The sequence below is a fragment of the Schistocerca nitens genome, chromosome 4 (genome assembly GCF_023898315.1).
Source record: "Schistocerca nitens isolate TAMUIC-IGC-003100 chromosome 4, iqSchNite1.1, whole genome shotgun sequence".
NCBI classification, from domain to species: Eukaryota; Metazoa; Arthropoda; class Insecta; order Orthoptera; family Acrididae; genus Schistocerca; species Schistocerca nitens.
The window spans coordinates 223435432-223453106 of NC_064617.1; the positions used below are offsets into that span (position 1 = coordinate 223435432).

Below are 17675 nucleotides of genomic sequence, written 5' to 3' on the forward strand. Positions count from 1 at the left end.
TATGTGCGTACTACAGGTGAGGAATTTTTTGAGTTACATATTTCATGAAGTAGTCTTTTCTTCTGGCATGAAACCCTTATTCCCTTTGTGATCCAGCTGTTTGTTCTAGAGTTTCCCCGTATGGTTAATGTTTTCAGTGGGAAAATAAATCATCCGGTAAGGTCAAATGTCAAAACCGTGCTGATAATTTTCTTTAACTTTGAAAGATCAGTTCATCATGAATTCGTGCCACAGGGACAAACTGTTAATCAATGGTACTATCGGGACATGTTGCGATGCCTGCAAGAAAATGTGAGAAGGAAACAGCCTGAAATGTGGCGACACAATTCGTAGCTTTTGCATCAGGATAATGCACTTGCATATTCATTCCAGTTGGTGCATGATTATTACACAAAAAATAAAATCGCTGTACTGCCTCACCCTTCATACTTTCCAGACCCTAGCCCTGTAAACTTCTTTCATATTTCCAAAGCAGAAAACCTTGTTGAAAAGACGAAGATTTACAATGACATATGAGATAAAAGAAAATTCGCAGACAGTGCTTTGCACAGTTCAGCAAGAGGAGTACCAAGACTGCTTCCGGAAATAGAAACGGCATTTGGAGTTGTGTATCAATTGTGGAGGAGAGTATTTTCAAGGAGACCATGCACAGTAAGTTGGGTTGGGTTGTTGTGGGGGAGGAGACCAGACAGTGAGGTCATCGGTCTCATCGGATTAGGGAAGGACAGAGAAGGAAGTCGGCCGTGCCCTTTCAAAGGAACCATCCCGGCATTTGCCTGGAGCGATTTAGGGAAATTGCGGAAAACCTAAATCAGGATGGCCGGACGCGGGATTGAACCGTCGTCCTCCCGAATGCGAGTCCAGTGTCTAACCACTGCGCCAGCCCGCTCGGTGCACAATAAGCAAAAGGTAAGTGTAGAAAAGCAGAATTTTTGAACGGACCTTATATTTTTGATGTTAGTATTCAATTTTGGATTATAGTTCCCACAGAGTGATTGCTGAAAATATTAGCCATAATTTTAGAATCATTCACTTTGTTGCATCCATTTCTTAACCTATCATTTCTCTGGTAGCTGAGCCATTCTCCCATCTCATTTTACACATATTTCCATATGGTCTTAGTTTTGTTGCCAGATTTATTAACTTCCTCTTTTAAGTACATACTTTCAGATTTTTGTATCACCTTTCTTAACAGTTTGGCGAACACTTTATATTATCTCATCGTTTCAGAATTGTTAACATTTTAATTGATGCATAGAATTTCCTTTTTGTTTTACATGAGATTTTTATGCCCTTAGCAATTCATGGCTTAAATCTAATGTTACACTGGTTTTCTCCAACTCTTTTCTTTGGAAACGCTTCCTCAAAATACTTGTAGCTCGATTAACAAATCCATTAAATCTGAAGATAAGATCTGCTGCAATACATACACTGATCAGAACATTATGACCACCTACTTATTAGGCAGTATGCTTCGCTCTGAGATGGATAACAGCGGCAACACATCATCGAATGTAAGTAATGAGGCATTGGTAGATCCCTGGAGGGAGTTGGCATCACATATGCACACACAAGTCACCTAATTCCCATAAATTCCACAGAGGGGAGCAATGAGCTCTGACACCACATTCAGTTCCATTCTAGATTTGTTCGACCAGATTCAGATCTGGCGAGTTGGGGGACCAACATGTCAACTGAAACTTGCCACTGTATTCCTTGGTCAACTCCATTACATTCCTGGACTTGTGACATGGTGCATTTTCTTGCTCGAAAATGCCACTGCTGTCGAGAAACATGATCGTTATGAAGGGGTGCATATGGTCTGCTACAAGTGTACGATACTCCTTGGCCATCACGGTGCCTTTAATGAGCTCCACTGGACTCATGTATGTCCATGTGAATGTTCCCCAGAGCATTGTGGAGCCACCAGCATCTTGTCTCCATCCTACAGTACAGGTGTCAAGGAGCTGTTCCACTGGAAGACTATGGATTCGCATCCTCCCATCGGCATGATGAAGAAGGTATTGGGATTTAGCAGACCATGCAATGATCTGCCATTGCGCCAATGTTCAGTACCGATGGTCACGTGCTCATTTCAGTCATAGTTGCCAATGTCAGGGTGTTAACATCGGAACATGCATGGGTCATCGGCTGCAGAAGCCCATCGTTAGGAGTGTTCGGTGCACTGTGTGTTCAGACACACTTGTACTCTACCTGGCACTGAAGTCTGATGTTAGTTCCATCACAGTTTTCCACTTGTCCTGTTTTAGCAGTTTGCCCAGCCTACAGTGCACGACATCTCTAATGGGGTTGGCTGCCCAACAGCACGACATCTGGACATGGTTTCCCCTGGCTTTACCAAGTGTTGAAAATATCCACCACAGCACTCCTTGAACACTGCACACATTTTGCAGTTTCCAAACTGCTCATTCCTAGCCTCTGGACCATCACAATTCAAACAGATCATGTACCTTCCCCATTCTACACATGGACAGCATACTCACTGATACTACATGCACTGTGCGTTTGACTGACTAGCAGTCATTCCTTGCCAGGTGACACTGCTATTGCCTGGACAGTTTTACATCGATAGTCATAATGTTCTGGCTGATCAGTGTACTTTAGGCCAGTCAACTAGCTGTCATTTCTGTGTGTATGTCTCCACTGCTTCTTTATTTATTAATCTCTCTGTTTTCCAAACAGGTTTTGGTTATTTATCTTAATACTGAACTGAGGGCCAGCAAGAATTATGGCGTCATGGTCTGAAATTGTTCCAGTTCTACTCTGTTACTACTTTCAATAAATAAATGTACATTAAAGTCACCTAGTAATATGATTTAAATGCTTTGATAAGACTGCTTCACTCTGAGAAAGATTACCAGATTCTCCACAGATACCCTAATAATTGATAATATGACAATTGATTTACTATTTGCTGTCCATGAAATGTATCCGCAGTTACAAATATGGACACCCATTAGCTGTATAATGAAATGACAATTTGTGCCGGACTGGGACTCAAACCTGAGTTTTCTGCGTAACATGAGTGGTTGCCTTACCATTTGGCTATCTGAGCACAACCCAAACTTCTGTATGTCAACAACCACATGTCTATATCCTGTACTCATATATCTATTATGTATATTTCCATACAGGGACGACACTTTACATGAAAGTCACTTGCCCAGTGTCGGCTGATAAATATGGTATTTCAGTGCCTGTGATATTCCCAATGCATGCACGTCCGAAGGAACTTTACATCGTTATCTGGAATAACACAGGTACTGCAATATCATATTTGTCCACAGACAACAGGCAAGTGACTTTCAAGTAAAATGTCTCCCCTATTCAGGAATATACATAATGGATGTATGAGTACAGGATGTAGACACATGGTTCATAAAATATGGAATTTTGGTCTTGCTGTGAGTCATGCTCAAATAGCCAAATGGTAAGGCATGCATGCACGTCCAAAGGATCTTTCACATCATAACTTGGATTAACGCAGACAGTGCAATATATTTGCTGTCTGTTCTATGAAACACCCTTCAAAGTATTGCGGAATATAAGAATTGTTTATTTCTAAGGCTTTAAAAACTAAATTATTTCTAGCATAAATCATGACTCCACCTTCCTCCACGGTTGATCTACAATACTGAGATGCTAAACTGAATCTGGTAATGCAGCGCATATGAATTCCGCTAGTGATATGCTATACGCGGACACACAATATGTCAGGTTGCTATTCACATTCAATATCATTTAGATTCATTACTGACTGGTCTGACTTAAGTAATAATGAAAGGAAACAACTGCAGCGCCCTGTCACATTACAAATCATAATCACAATGTGATTTTCTTTCAAGAAAATGTTCCAGTTCTACTCTGTTACTACTTTCAATGTATGGTAGTAATGTCTCATTATTCTTCTGAGCTTAACATCTCACTTGTCAGAGGGGAAGCTGATTGGTTTCCAGATGGACTGAAGAGAGAATGTGGAGGTGTAAATATTTGTAGTACTTGAGGCAGCACTGTGTTCTCTTATAACATCTTTGGGGCAAAGTGTGTATGATCAGGACAACACTAAACAGTGGGGCCAACCTAACAACACAGTACAATTGCTAAGTCACTGACTTCATATATGGGAGGATGGACTTTGCACTGTTCAGACATCCAGATTTAAGAATGCTGTGATTTCCTAAATCATTTCAGGCTGTGGTGGTTCCTTCACTAAGACTGTGGTTGGTCACCTCTCCTACACTTGTAAGCATACTCTTATATTCTGTGTGTATGAATACTGGAGATATTTATTTTCATTGCATTACAATAAGAAATCCTACATGATTGAATTAATGATTAAATAAATAACTAAAGCTGCTGCTTCTTAGTCAAACGACACATCAGCTAGCCTTCTAAGGGTGATTATAAGACCCGCAGCCAATACCCAGATAAACAAAAAATCTGTAGTGGCACTTGGAATTTAATCCATGTCCTCCATACAGCATTGAGACAAGCCGGTCATTCAGGTAAGAGGCAGCTGAATATAGAAAATCACTAGCAGTACCAGGAATTGAGCACAGGTTCTCCATACAGAAATATTTACTGTCCACTGAGCTATGGGGGGGAGTAGGTCATACACAATTCATAGTTTCACATGACTGGATTTACCAGCTGATTGTGTAATATAAGCCTAAAATATGGGTAAATTGTAATGAAAGAAAAGCAGAAGGAAAAAAGTGGTTTGCTGCGCATCAATTACATCTTGATAAGATTTGGAAGTGGTGCAAAGATTGGTAACTTGCTTTAAATATCCAAAAATATAAAACTGTGGACTTCATAAACAAACAAAAAAAAAAAAACTTTGTATCCTTGGAATACAGTGTTAACGAGTGACAACTGGAATCGGTTGACTCCTACAAACGCTTTATACAGACCTGAAATGGAAAGATCATATAGGCTCAATCATAGAAAGAGCAGGGGGCCCGAATTCAGTTTATTGGTAGAATACTAGAGGAATGCAATCCATCTTGGAAAATTGCTCTAGTGTGCGGTAGCCATATTAAATACAACTAACAGTGGATATTGAACACGTACAGAGAAGGGCAGCGTGAAGGTCACAAGTTTGCTTGCCCCTTGCGAGAGTGTTGCAGTCAGGCTGGGGAGGGGGCGGGGGGGGGGGGGGGACCAAACTGGCAGATACTTGAAGATAGAGATAAACTATCCTAAAGGTTTTAAATGGCGACTCTAGCTATGTAATACCACCCCCTTAGTATCCTCACATACGGATTGTGACGTCAAGATTGGATGATTTGCAGCACGCAGTCAAGATTAGATGATTTGCTGCACACATGGAGGCATTTAAATAGTCAATCTTCCCATGGTCTAAACGTGAATGGAATGAGACGAAACCATGATAACTGGTAAAATGGGAAGTACCGTCTGATGTGCACATCACAGTGGTATGCAGAGTATGAACCTAGATGGCAACAGTCCACATACAGTGAAGGAAATAAAATGCAACAACATAAGGAAACAACATTATACATGTCCCCTCCTTCCGAAAATGTTTGTGGGTTGCATAAAACCTACCCAATGTGCATCAAATGAAAAAATGACCACCAGTTTTTGGCACTTATGCAGTTTAGGGGGTACATGCGCTGATCACGAGAAAAGTACCTATTTTTGAAGGAAACTTGTATTTCTGATGATATATATATCTAGGTACGGAATACCAAAAAAAATTTATTTCAAAAATTGAGTGTTACAGTCATATCTGATGCGCTCGTCGCCAAAAAGTACTTATTTTCACATGGATGGAAAAAAAAAGTTAACTGTCTCAAAAAATCATATTCGTTTAGTTTGCACAGATATACATTAAAGCTCGAATCACAGATTAGGTAAAAAGAGCTACCTCAAGTTGATTTGCAGCATTAGGATAGATTTTTCGAACATACTCAATGAAATTGTGGAATGGATTTTCCCCAAAACGTTGACGCCAGAGAAATTCCGCCAGGTAGTTATTCAGTATAGCACGGCGAGTTCCGAAACGCCTTTATTTTTTTTCTTTAGCTTTTTGCCATACTGACTCCACGTGATATGTGGTTGCGTTTATAAAGGGATCGACAAAATAAAGTGAATGATTAACACTTCAAAAATAGGTGCTCTTCTCGTGATCTGCGCATGTACCCCATAAACTGCATAAGTGCCCAGTTTTCAAAGCAACAAGTAGGGTATACAGTTTCCGGCATTGAATTTCAACCATTCAGAAAGATAAGAGTGTTTCGCAGAACGGTATCTTAATTTTGCTGAGGAATCTAGTGTTGTTTGTTACAAACAGGGTAAAAACTATTTCAAGCTTCTCGAAATAATTTCTATTGAACCAACAAGAAACTGGCAAAGACATTGCATTTTGAATTAATGACTGCAGGAATATTACACTATTTCTTCAAACACATAAATTTTTCAGCGCCAGATGACTGGACGAAGCAAAATCTACTTTACCTTTTGGAACGCAAAATGCGCAACACAAAACAGGGGCAACAAGAAGTTCTCCCCAGCCTGTGTTTGAAATACGAGCGCTTTACGAGCAATCAAAGATTAGACTGACGTAAATCCATAGACTGTGCAACACAAATCGAGCGAATATTCCGCTGTAAAAATTATTCGTTTTGTAGCCGAAAAAAATTATCAATACTATCTTTACCTGTGATAAATCTACCTTCCTCACTAGCTGTTATCCTACATTTTGATTAATAAATTAAGCCCAGTCCACACCCAACGATCTATCGGCGCAGATGTCTGTACATGGCACATGCAAAAGATCGCTGCAAATATGTTGTGTTCGCACGACACCAACCCCAATATACTACTCGCCCGCCATCTGTCGGTGTAGAAAAGATCAAAAGAAATATCAGTGGCAAGCGACTACGCTCCCCGTAAACGTCAAAAATTTTATTCAGCTATTTTGAAATATAGAAATGGAGGAAGTTCTGTTGTGGTCTGTGTTCGCAACTTGTGCTGCAAAAAACATTCAGACCAACCGCAGGAAACAGAGAAAGCAGTCAAAATGGTGTACACAGTGGCTGCTAAAGCGAAAGCAGTTTTCTCACGTAAATTTACTGCGAGATTTGCAGGGCGAACCTTAAGAAAGCCAAGCAGATCAAAATACCATAACATTGGTCGGTATACTTGATCTACTCCTACACCAGATCTAGATTTCTGAACTTTGGATAACTCTTTTCGGTAAACAGTTCGCAACGAATTTTTTTGTTTTTCTTTTATTACTGTTTCTCTGTTTGCCGAGGCGTCAACTGTCCGCAATTTTTCAATTAGAGCATTGTATGGTGCTGTCATTTTGTCTTGGCTACTATATTCTTTACTTTTAATATTCCACAAACATGGGTAGTTTCTATATATTTCGATGAATTCACTAACAACTCTCGAGAACACTGACGAGTATAAGCCATTTTAATGCCCTGTGCGCACAAATACAAACGTTAGACTGAGCAAACAGCTGTTTCGCGCCAGATTTGCGGCGAGCTCCTGTTCACACGTTCCAACTTGTCTACGCAGATGTGGTTTGAACCCAAAGATTTGAGAAGTTTCGCTCAAACCTCCAACTTCCAGGCTTGCACACACCTCGGGTTGGTCCACACGCAACGAATTGTCTGCGCAGATGTGATGTAACTTGGTAGTTAATCTGACATCTTTGAACAGGGTTGAGCACGTGGGTTTGTTTATTTGTTAGTGATGAGCAGTTGTTAGTGTTGCATCGTGGTGAAATAGCAGAAGGAAATTTGTGTGTGGAACAAAGTTAAAATGAATTCCGTTCAAGAGCGTCATCGACCTGGTGTACTTAAGCAACAAAATAAATCCCATAAACATGGTCGTCATCGGAGTAAAGGAGCTATTCACGATGCTCTTAAGGGTAGGTAAATGTTTTCGTACTACAGCAAGATAATGAAACGCCTTGCATAATGGATTTGTACTGAGCAAAATGTGAGCGTGACATTGTAATTGAGGGTACTAGTGTGCCACTATTATTCCAGCGTATGGTATTCATTGGTTTACATTTGGAATCAGAACTACAGTAAGGTTTCTCGTATCGATGTAGTGAATGCTTTACAAAAGAAGTTCATAGCATGATCAGCTCTTGGCAATAACTACAGTACGTCATGTAAACACAGAATTATACAACACAGTAGACTATTATTAGAACATATGAATCTAAATGATTTTTTGCAGTGTTCTACAACTTATAGATAAATAGGCTCCATGTGAGAAATGAATATTTTTAAAATCATAAATAACTGACGTCCTTACATACAATATATCATTGGTTGTTAGTAATGATGCATATTATTTCCAATCAACTCGTGCATAATTTTCGAATTAGTGAATGAAAGAAACAATAAGTATCAAATTTCTGATTTTTTTTCCTCCAAGTATTAATCTTAGTAAAAATCGTGAAACTATACACTTAGGAAACGCTTGTTTCTATGCATGCAGTAGTGTGACAGAGTTGTAGCCATGGGGTAACACAAAGTATGATCTGACTGTTAACACAATGACATAGGTTTCCCAGATCGTCTCTCTTATTATGTACATCAAATATCATAGGTGCACCTACCTGCAGGAAAATGAGGTCATGGCATGGGATGTAAAGGATGATGCCCCGGCTCCAGGGGGCATCATACATTTAAGAGTGGACAAAAAATCTATTTTATATTAAGACTGATTTGGTGCTACTCTATCCTGTGCAAGACTCTTCATCTCCGAATAATTACTGCAAACTACATCCTTCTGAATCTGCTTCCCTTATTCATCTCTTGGTCACCCTCTACAATTTTTATCCCCTCCACACACACACACACACACACACACACACACACTCTCTCTCTCTCTCTCTCTCTCTCTCTCTCTCTCTCTCTCTCCTGCAACTACAATACTAAATTGGTGATTCCTTGATCCCTTGATGTCACAGAATCAAAAGCTTCTATTCTCTTCTTGTCTAAACTGTTTATTGTACATGTTTCACCTCCACATATGGCCACATTTCATACAAATACCTTCGGAAAAGGCTATCTAACACTTAAGTCTGTATTCGATGTTAGTAAATTTCCCTTCTTTAGAAGTGCCATTGCTTGTTCTACATTTTATATTGTCACTACTTCGGCCATCATGAGTTATTTTGCTGCGAAAATAGCAAAACTCATCTAGTATAGCCTGATTTAATTTGACTACATTCCATTATCTTTGTGTCACTTTTATTGATGTTCATCTTGTCTCCTCCTTTGGTGACGACGTTCCCTGTGCTTTCTTTTATTTCTTCATTTGTTGTCCTCGGTGTCAACGTCCTGGCTGAAAAAACAGGGAATGGAAGTGCATTACTGTCTACTGCAAATGATGTAGCTGACAGATGCACAGTTGCGTTTCACAGTCTTTTACTTTCACTGTTCACCCCCCCCCCCCCCCCCCCAATATTACACAGTTAAATGTGGCCAGTGACTATTGCTTTAACCTTTGATAAGCCTCATTAATAGGTTTCAGGCGCACATCCGCACACTGCTACAATAGTTTACTATTGAACATCTACGAGCAGTAAAAACCTAACCACAAAGTTCACAGTTCTTGAAGAATAGAAACATAAGTATGGATCAGACACTGTCATTGTTTTAACACATGGCCTAATTGTGTAACACTTATTTAACAGTTAGTTGAAGCATTGTTGTTCTAATCAACACAAGTTTCTCGTCCAAAACTCGGCCGTGGACTGACTGTCTCGGGACCAAAAATCTGGCCCTTGTACATCCTCACAATAATAGGTGCTGAAACTACACATTGTTCAAAGTTTAATTTACAGAAATTATAATTAAAACTTAACTCATTAGATTAACTGAATGCATCAAAAAATTCACTTCTTTTTTAAACAGTTTCTTCTACTGCAAGGTTTAGGCTGAATTATTTGTTTAAATGATGAAATTAACATACGAGGGTAATCCCAAAAGTAAGGTCTCCTATTCTTTATAAGTACATAGACCTGTTTATTTCTACAATGGTTTACATCTGTTTACAGCTTGAATATTTAGCTATTTTTCGACATAATCACCATTTCTGTCGATGCATTTTTGGAGATGCTTTGGTAGTTTTTGCATGCCCATGTCATACCAGCTCACCGCCATGCTGTTGAGAAAGTTATGAACCTCTTCTTTCACCTCGACGTCAAAGCAGAACCACTTTCTGGCCAAATGTTCTTTTAACCGAGGGAACAGGTGATAGTCACTGGGCGCCAAGACAGGACTATATGGTGGGTGGGTCATTATGTAACACTGAAACTGTTGCAGGAGGGCAACAGTTTGCCGAGCGATGTGTGGGTGAGCGTTGTCATAGAAAATGTGTATGCCCTTGCTCAACATTCCTCTTCTCCGGTTCTGAATTGCCCGTTTGAGTTTTCTCAGAGTCTCACAGTACTTGTCAGCGTTAATTGTGGTCCCAGCGATTCAGCTCCAATGACGAGGTGAAAGAAGAGGTTCATAACTTTCTGAACAGCATGGCGGCGAGCTGGTATGACATGGGCAGACAAAAACTGCCACAGAGCCTACAAAAATGCACCAACAGAAATGTTAATTATGTTGAAAAATAGCTAAATGCTCATACTGTAAACTGATGTAAACCATTGTAGAAATAAACAGGTCTATGTACTTATAAAAGAAAAAGAGGAGACCTTTCTTTTGGGATTACCCTCATATGTATTTACGCAAGCAATACTTTTGATAAAACTGTTAATTACTTTGTAATTAATTAAGGGCTGCCTTTGCTAACGTGTTTTCAAATAGAGACAAATAAATACTTAAAGATTACTAGTAATTCATCTTCCAAATGTTTATAATTAGTAGCCTATAGAATTTATATTTGTTTATATGTCAACAGTAGAATTTAAGTTATGGAACAGTTGCCGATTTCGCCCTATAATGAAAGATACTAACTAGGAATAGTCAAAATGAATAATTAGAAAATCAATTACATACATAAAACTAAGCACAAAATTAGATCTGGTGTTATATTCTTTAAAACTGAGGTCCAAACTTTCTCTTTTATGAATAAGCAGATTATATTCATGTGTGTTAATGGTAATTAGTTAAAAGTGAAAAAAAAAAAGAATTTCAAGTAGGCAGGTGGCAAAACAAGAGGGGGAGTAAAAATATCCCAGCTCTTTTTGTCACACTTTCAACATGCTGTCCAATCTGTGCAACTGCTCTTCCAAGTGTTTTGCTGCCTCTGACAGAATTACAATCTCATCAGCAAACCTCTAGGTTCTTATTTCTTCTCCCCAAACTTTAAGAAATGTGAATGAACAGTTATCTGTTTTAGTGTTGTATATATGATGATAGATGAAGATTCTATAAAATTTGTTATATTGCTGACACCACAGTGACTGTTGGGCTACATCCTTCATTGTCACACTGGCAGTTGCTCATTGTTCACAGACTTGTCAGGTCATAGGCATCGTGAACAGTGGAAAAATGTCATTTTGATGGGTTAAGAGGTACAGTTGTATTTGCTGAGTATCCAGTTAGCAGATGACTTAAACTACCTTGGTATCTCATAATAACTGCAAGAGCTCCTCGGCAGGGGAAAATGTGGTGAGTGAGGGTCCTCTTCACCCATAGTATTGTTGAATCCAAGAACTACTTCATCATTCTGTTTTGACACTTCTGTACTAGTACCATTTGATGTAGATCCTTCACAGTTATTCTTCATATGCAGACAATTGCTTTGCCTCACTAGACAGTCAACATTTCACATTCAACTTGACAAAGTCAGATGAGCCTGTTAGCTATGGGACTGTAGAACAAGTATCCGTTTTTAAACCATATGCCTTATTTGTACAAAATTTGATCAGCATCACTGCAGTTTGTAAAAATGTCGGAAGGTCTTTCTACTTTTGTTAAAACCTGGTGCCGTTTCCACTGTAATTATGATATTGAAATCCACCTTTAGGTTTACATTAGTCTCCTTGGCAGGAAGTATTTTCCACTATGTACTGTGTACAGAAGACTGTGTTTTTGTATAGTAGCATAGTTACACATGTAATATCATCTTGTTGTATTGGGTTGGTGCATAAGTTCATAGTGTTTTTTCATAGGTTTACTAAACAGAACACACATATACACATAACAGAGACTTAAATCATCAGTAGTATATTCTCCTTCAATATTTACAATAATCTACCAATGCTGGGATAACTTTTCGATTCTGTGACTAGAAATCTTGTGGTTTTGAGGAGAAGAACTCATTGTGCCATATTTGGAGCAATCATCTGGAAAGAAGTTCCCTGAAGGCTGTTGGATAGAGAGTGGAAAAGGTGAAAAACTGAGAGCCAAAGATCAGATGAATAGGGTAGGTGCAAAAGGTCATCGGAACCAAACTCCTGTATAGTGATATTTATAAGTCTAGCAGAATGTGGTTGGGCGTTATCGAGGAAAAGCGTCACCTCACATAGTCTTCCTGGTTGTTGATCTGGACTGTGTCTGCAAGACGTCTCAGTTATTGGCATTGAATGTCAGTGTTGATTGTTACAACTTGGGAAATCAATTCATACTACACCACACCATCCGTGTTTCACCAGACGCATAACATTATCTTTTGTGGATGCGCGCAAGTCTTAGCACGGGTAGTTGCTGCTTTGTTTGGGATCAACCATTCCTTTCTATTCCTTATGTTAGCATAAAGACACCGTTTCTCGTCACCAGTAACTATATAGGATGGGAATGCCCGATCTTATTCACGAGCTAATTGATGACAAGCAGAGTTGCATGTATGGCCTATCGCTGATTTTTGTGGTTTTAGCTTGGAGCATGTGGTCCCCATATACCAGATTTTTTAATCTTTCCCATTGCATGCAAATGTCTCATGATAGTGGAATAATCACAATTCATCAAATTTTCTTATTCTGTAGTTCAGATACCTATTTAAATCATCTCCATCAGACCCTGAAGGTCTTCCTAAACGTGGAGAGTCGCTAATGTCAAAACCATTTTGTTGTTGCGCTCTGTCCAAAGGCATTCTCCCCACACACGGCGCAAATGTTTTTGGCGGACTCCATTGCTCTCGCCTCTCGATTGACCTCAAGCAGAAGAATATGTCAGAAATGTTCCAATTTCTCCACTTGGCACTCCATTTTCTAGTGTCCACAGAGTCACTCACTATCTCCAAATTGCAAAATTACAATATGTGAACTCGAATAGCAAGAGTAGACTACAAATAAAAAAGCCTATGTGGTGCACCAGAACTTAGGTCCGTTGAGTCACGCTATAATTGCTGTCTACTTTTCAACATAATTTGCTTCTACAGTGAACTGTAACAGCTTAAGCCACAGCCAATGAATGTGCCATATCTGAACACCAGCAGCTGTGGCCAGTGTCCTGCTGACTGAAGAACCCTCTTTCCGTGTGCCCACTTCTCTTGTCATCACACTTCCACATGCTGATGACCTGGGATGTTGATTGGCCTCCAGGAAGCTTCTGCAGTTTGACAGACATCAGCCTGTCAACAGATAGATGCTGCTCATCGACCTATATTCCAGACTTCTCTGCAGTAGCACACACAGATGCCACCCTTCCACGAAGTCAGTGCTGCATTTTACCCCGGACCAGCAGAGTACGTCATGATTGGCATGGCATGGCATGGCCACACTCGACACCTGCTGCGTGTCGATCATTGCTGTGAGTCTGCTTCTGCAAGCATGGAGTCTTCACTATAACTCAGATGCCACTGGGCCATAATGCATAAACCTCCGCATATCAGTACAGCCTGAGCAGCCACATCACCAGCGGCTCACTCCTGCTCTTCAGCAGTGGTCCAGACTTTGAGTCTGGCCAACACCATCGCCACGTCACTGGGATGCCACAACCTGCAACAAAGTATAAGATGTTGCTGCCCTTCCGGATACCACAATGATGCCATCAAATAACAGTGCCAAGTCAGCATACCACTGTATGAGCAACTCGCATCACTGGGCCTCTGGTCATTGCTATGCTTGCCGCTATCGTGCCTGGACATTATGTGAAGACGGAAACACACAAACTCATGGCTGCATGAGGTGGATGGATTAACTGAAGACTTGTTTGTGTTCATCCTCGTGCCTGTTCGCAGCCATTTCTGACAAGTTACAAGGTGGAGTCTGGTAGTGTCAGCCAATCAATGTGGTAGCAACATTGGTTTCCAGACCATGAAGTTCAGTTAGTTTTCTAGAGTGTTATTGTTCCATGCTAACTCATTGTTCTGTGTCTGCTTGTTGAGTAATTTTGTGAAGTGTGGCGTTTGGTGGGAGTGTGGATTAGCCATGAGGCATACTGAGATATTCTGTGCAATTGCAATAAAACTGTGTCCCAGATGGTGCAGTGGTTATCGCACCTGTCTAGTAAGCAAGAGATAACGGGTTCGAATCCCAGTCCGGTACACATTTTCACTTGGCGCTGCTGATTCTGCTTAATGTCCCGCTGCATCTGAAAGCAGTGATCTCCCTTCGATTTACATATAGTGTTTCACAGCTGTGGGATCTGTATGGTGTCTGTTTTTCAAAGGGGCAGACACCATGCATTCATAAAGTCTCTGTAGTAGATCTGTTACTTTTTCTGAGTGTTCTGCCACAATATGCAGTCTGTGTTTTGCCTTCCCAACAACATATTCTACATGTTATTTGCGATTTAAATTGTTTGTAATTGTAATTCCTAGGTATTTAGCTGAATTTTTCGCCTTTAGATTAGACTGATTAGTCGTGTAACTGAAATTTAATGGACTCCTTGTAGCACTCATGTGGATGACCTCACACTTTTCATTATTTAGGGTCAATTGCCAATTTTTGCACCATTCAGATATCTTTTATAAATTATTTTGCAATTTGTTTTCATCTTCTAATGAATTTACTAGACGATAAATGACATCATTTACAAACAACCTAAGACAGCTGCTCATATTGTCTCCTAAATCGTTTATACAGATAAGGGCAGCAGAGGGTCTATAACACTACCTTGGGGAAAGACAGAAATCAGTTCTATTTTACTCGATGACTGTCCATCAGTTACTACGAACTGTGATCTCTCTGGCAGGAAATCATGAATCCAGTCACATAACTGAGACAATATTCCATAAGAACACAATTTCACTACAAGTCGCTTGTGTGATACAGTGTCAAAAGCCTTTTGGAAACTTAGAAATATGGAATCAATTTGAAATCGCGTGTCAATAGCACTCAACACATCATTTTGCTTTGACAGGATGTCCTACCATTGCGAGATCTGTACCACAACCCAGATGGAACTTCCACAGGACTGATTGGCAGAGTTTTGCTGACCACCTAGATGAATATATCTGTTTTATTCCACCAGGACCTAAAAACTACCCTTGATTCGTCAGGGCTGTTCTTACTACTGCTAAGTAGTTGATCCCTCGTGGATACAGAAAGGAATAAATACCAGACTGGAATGGGCATTGTGAACAACTTTATGAAGAGTATAACAAAACTAGTGACAGCAATATTGCAGATGACCTCCTCCAAAGTCTTGATGCTGCTAACTGAATATGATGGTGTGAGGTGGTAGAAAATGTAAATAAACTTCAGAGATTCGAGTAGAAAGGCATGCAGTCTTCTGCATAACCTTGGTGGAGCATCCAATAAATCCGGGCAGAAACCTGGTATTTCAGGTAGCCAAATCCCTGACCATATAGTTGCAACATCTAGATCATTCCGTGACAAACAACATACCTCCAGAATAAAAGAACAACTCACACCTCTAAAAGCTCAGTGCCCAAACGAATCAAATTTATTTTCTCCATTGACATTGACTGAAATGGACGAGGCCTTGAAACAAATTAAACATGGTAAAGTACCTGGTCTGGATAATATACACGTGGAATTTCTGATAAACATGGGTAATGGTGGGAAAAAATGGCTGGTCCGCTTATTCTCCAACATCCTAGATAGTGGATCACTGCCAACGAGCTAACGAGAACAAATATACTGACAATTTTGAAACCAGGTAAACCAGCTGACATCCTCACAGTTTCAGACCGATTTCCCTTTAGAACTGCACTTATAAACTCTAAGAGAGGCTCATCTATACGAGGGCTTTACCAAAAGGTTTTAGCAGAATGTGTGAAAAAAAATTATTTGCAAAAAAATGTTTACAACTTTTCAAAATACTCTCCATTAGCATGTATACATTTTTCCATTCTCTGAAACCACTTATAAAATGTGTCAGTCCAAGCTTCTTTTGGGATGTCACTTAGTGCACTCTCGTGCATCTGATGAAAACCGCTGCCCTTGAATTTTTTCCTTAGTCTTAGGGAACAGAAAGAAGTCACAGGGGCCAGGTCAGGTGAATAGTGGGGATGGGATAACACTTGCACTTTTTCCTTCTCCAGAAAGTCCTTCATTCTGCCAGCGCTGTGCGCAGATGCATTGTCGTGATGCAGCAGAAGGTGCCCACTCTTGGACTTTGGATGCTGTGACTTCCATGTGGCAATGACTTTTGGAAGACAATTGTTCACGTACCATTCAGCATTGAGTGTAGGACGTGTGTCCAAGGTCACAGAGGTGAGATGCCCGATTTTTGTGAAGAAAGTTGCCACCATCTTTTTTCCAGAGCTCCGACTTCGTCGAACTTTTGTGGGTGGTTCCTCCCCTGGAAAGCACCACACAGAAGACTGTCTCTCCGTTTCATGGTCATAATGGTAGACCCACGTTTCATCACCTGTGATGATATTGTAGGTGTATTGGGACTTCCCTCCATTGAATTTTTCGAGCATGAAACGACACCAGTCCACTCTCACCTCCTTTTGGCTTTCTGTCGGGGAATGTGGCACCCAACGGGCACATCTCTTAGTAAGGCCGAAGTGACTATGAACGATGGTCTGTGCTGCTGTTGATCCAATATTTAGGGTCCCTTCAATGTCGCAAAATGTAAGATGTGGATCTTCTTTGATCATTTTCCTCACAGTATCAGTGTTTTCAGGAGTCACAGCTGTTGCTGGCCGACTGGGACGAGGTTCATCTTCAATTGACTGCTGACCCCTTGAAAACTCACAAAATCAATTTCCAACTGTGACCCTACAAGGGGAAGCTTCACCCAATACATGCAGTAAAGAAGAATGGCATTCTTTGGCACTTAAACACTTTTTATAATCGCAAAAAAATCAGGGCACGAAAGTCGCAGCGTGACAGCTCCATCCTGCACCGTCTCTGACTCGGCACTGCCTGTGCTTTCTTACCGTGCTGTGGGGGGATCACCGCTAGCCAGGGGCTGTGCGCCCATGTCCCATGGTCGAAAAACATTGCTCTTTCAAATGAAAACAACCCCATTGTCCTCCGCCTTACAGTTTATGGGCTGCTAAAAACTTTCGGTATAGCCCTCGTAATAGAATTAGCGGATTCATTCTGGAAGTTATCCCAGCTGAGCAAGCAGGTTTCAGGCCACAGAGAATTTGCCGTGACCAGGTACTGGCCCTAACAACTTTCAGGGAGGCTGGTTTCCAAGAAAACATGAAAACATCTGTTACATTCATAGATCCAACCGCGCCATATGACACAGTCTAGAGAGAAGGGATGATGTACAAATTACTAAAAACAATCCGATGCTGAAAAGCTGGAACTCTCATCAACACCATGATAAACA

General features: G+C 40.4%; 1 protein-coding gene across 1 annotated transcript in view; it reads left to right on the forward strand.

The window, feature by feature from the left end:
* The first annotated feature begins 7647 nt into the window (after positions 1–7647).
* The window catches only part of LOC126252765 (pre-rRNA-processing protein TSR1 homolog), an 84037-nt gene continuing 74009 nt past the window's right edge, over positions 7648–17675 (forward strand). The window contains exon 1 of the mRNA XM_049953690.1: positions 7648–7927. Coding sequence (XP_049809647.1) covers positions 7819–7927 — 109 coding nt within the window. The 5' untranslated portion in view covers positions 7648–7818. The remainder of the gene's footprint in view (positions 7928–17675) is intronic.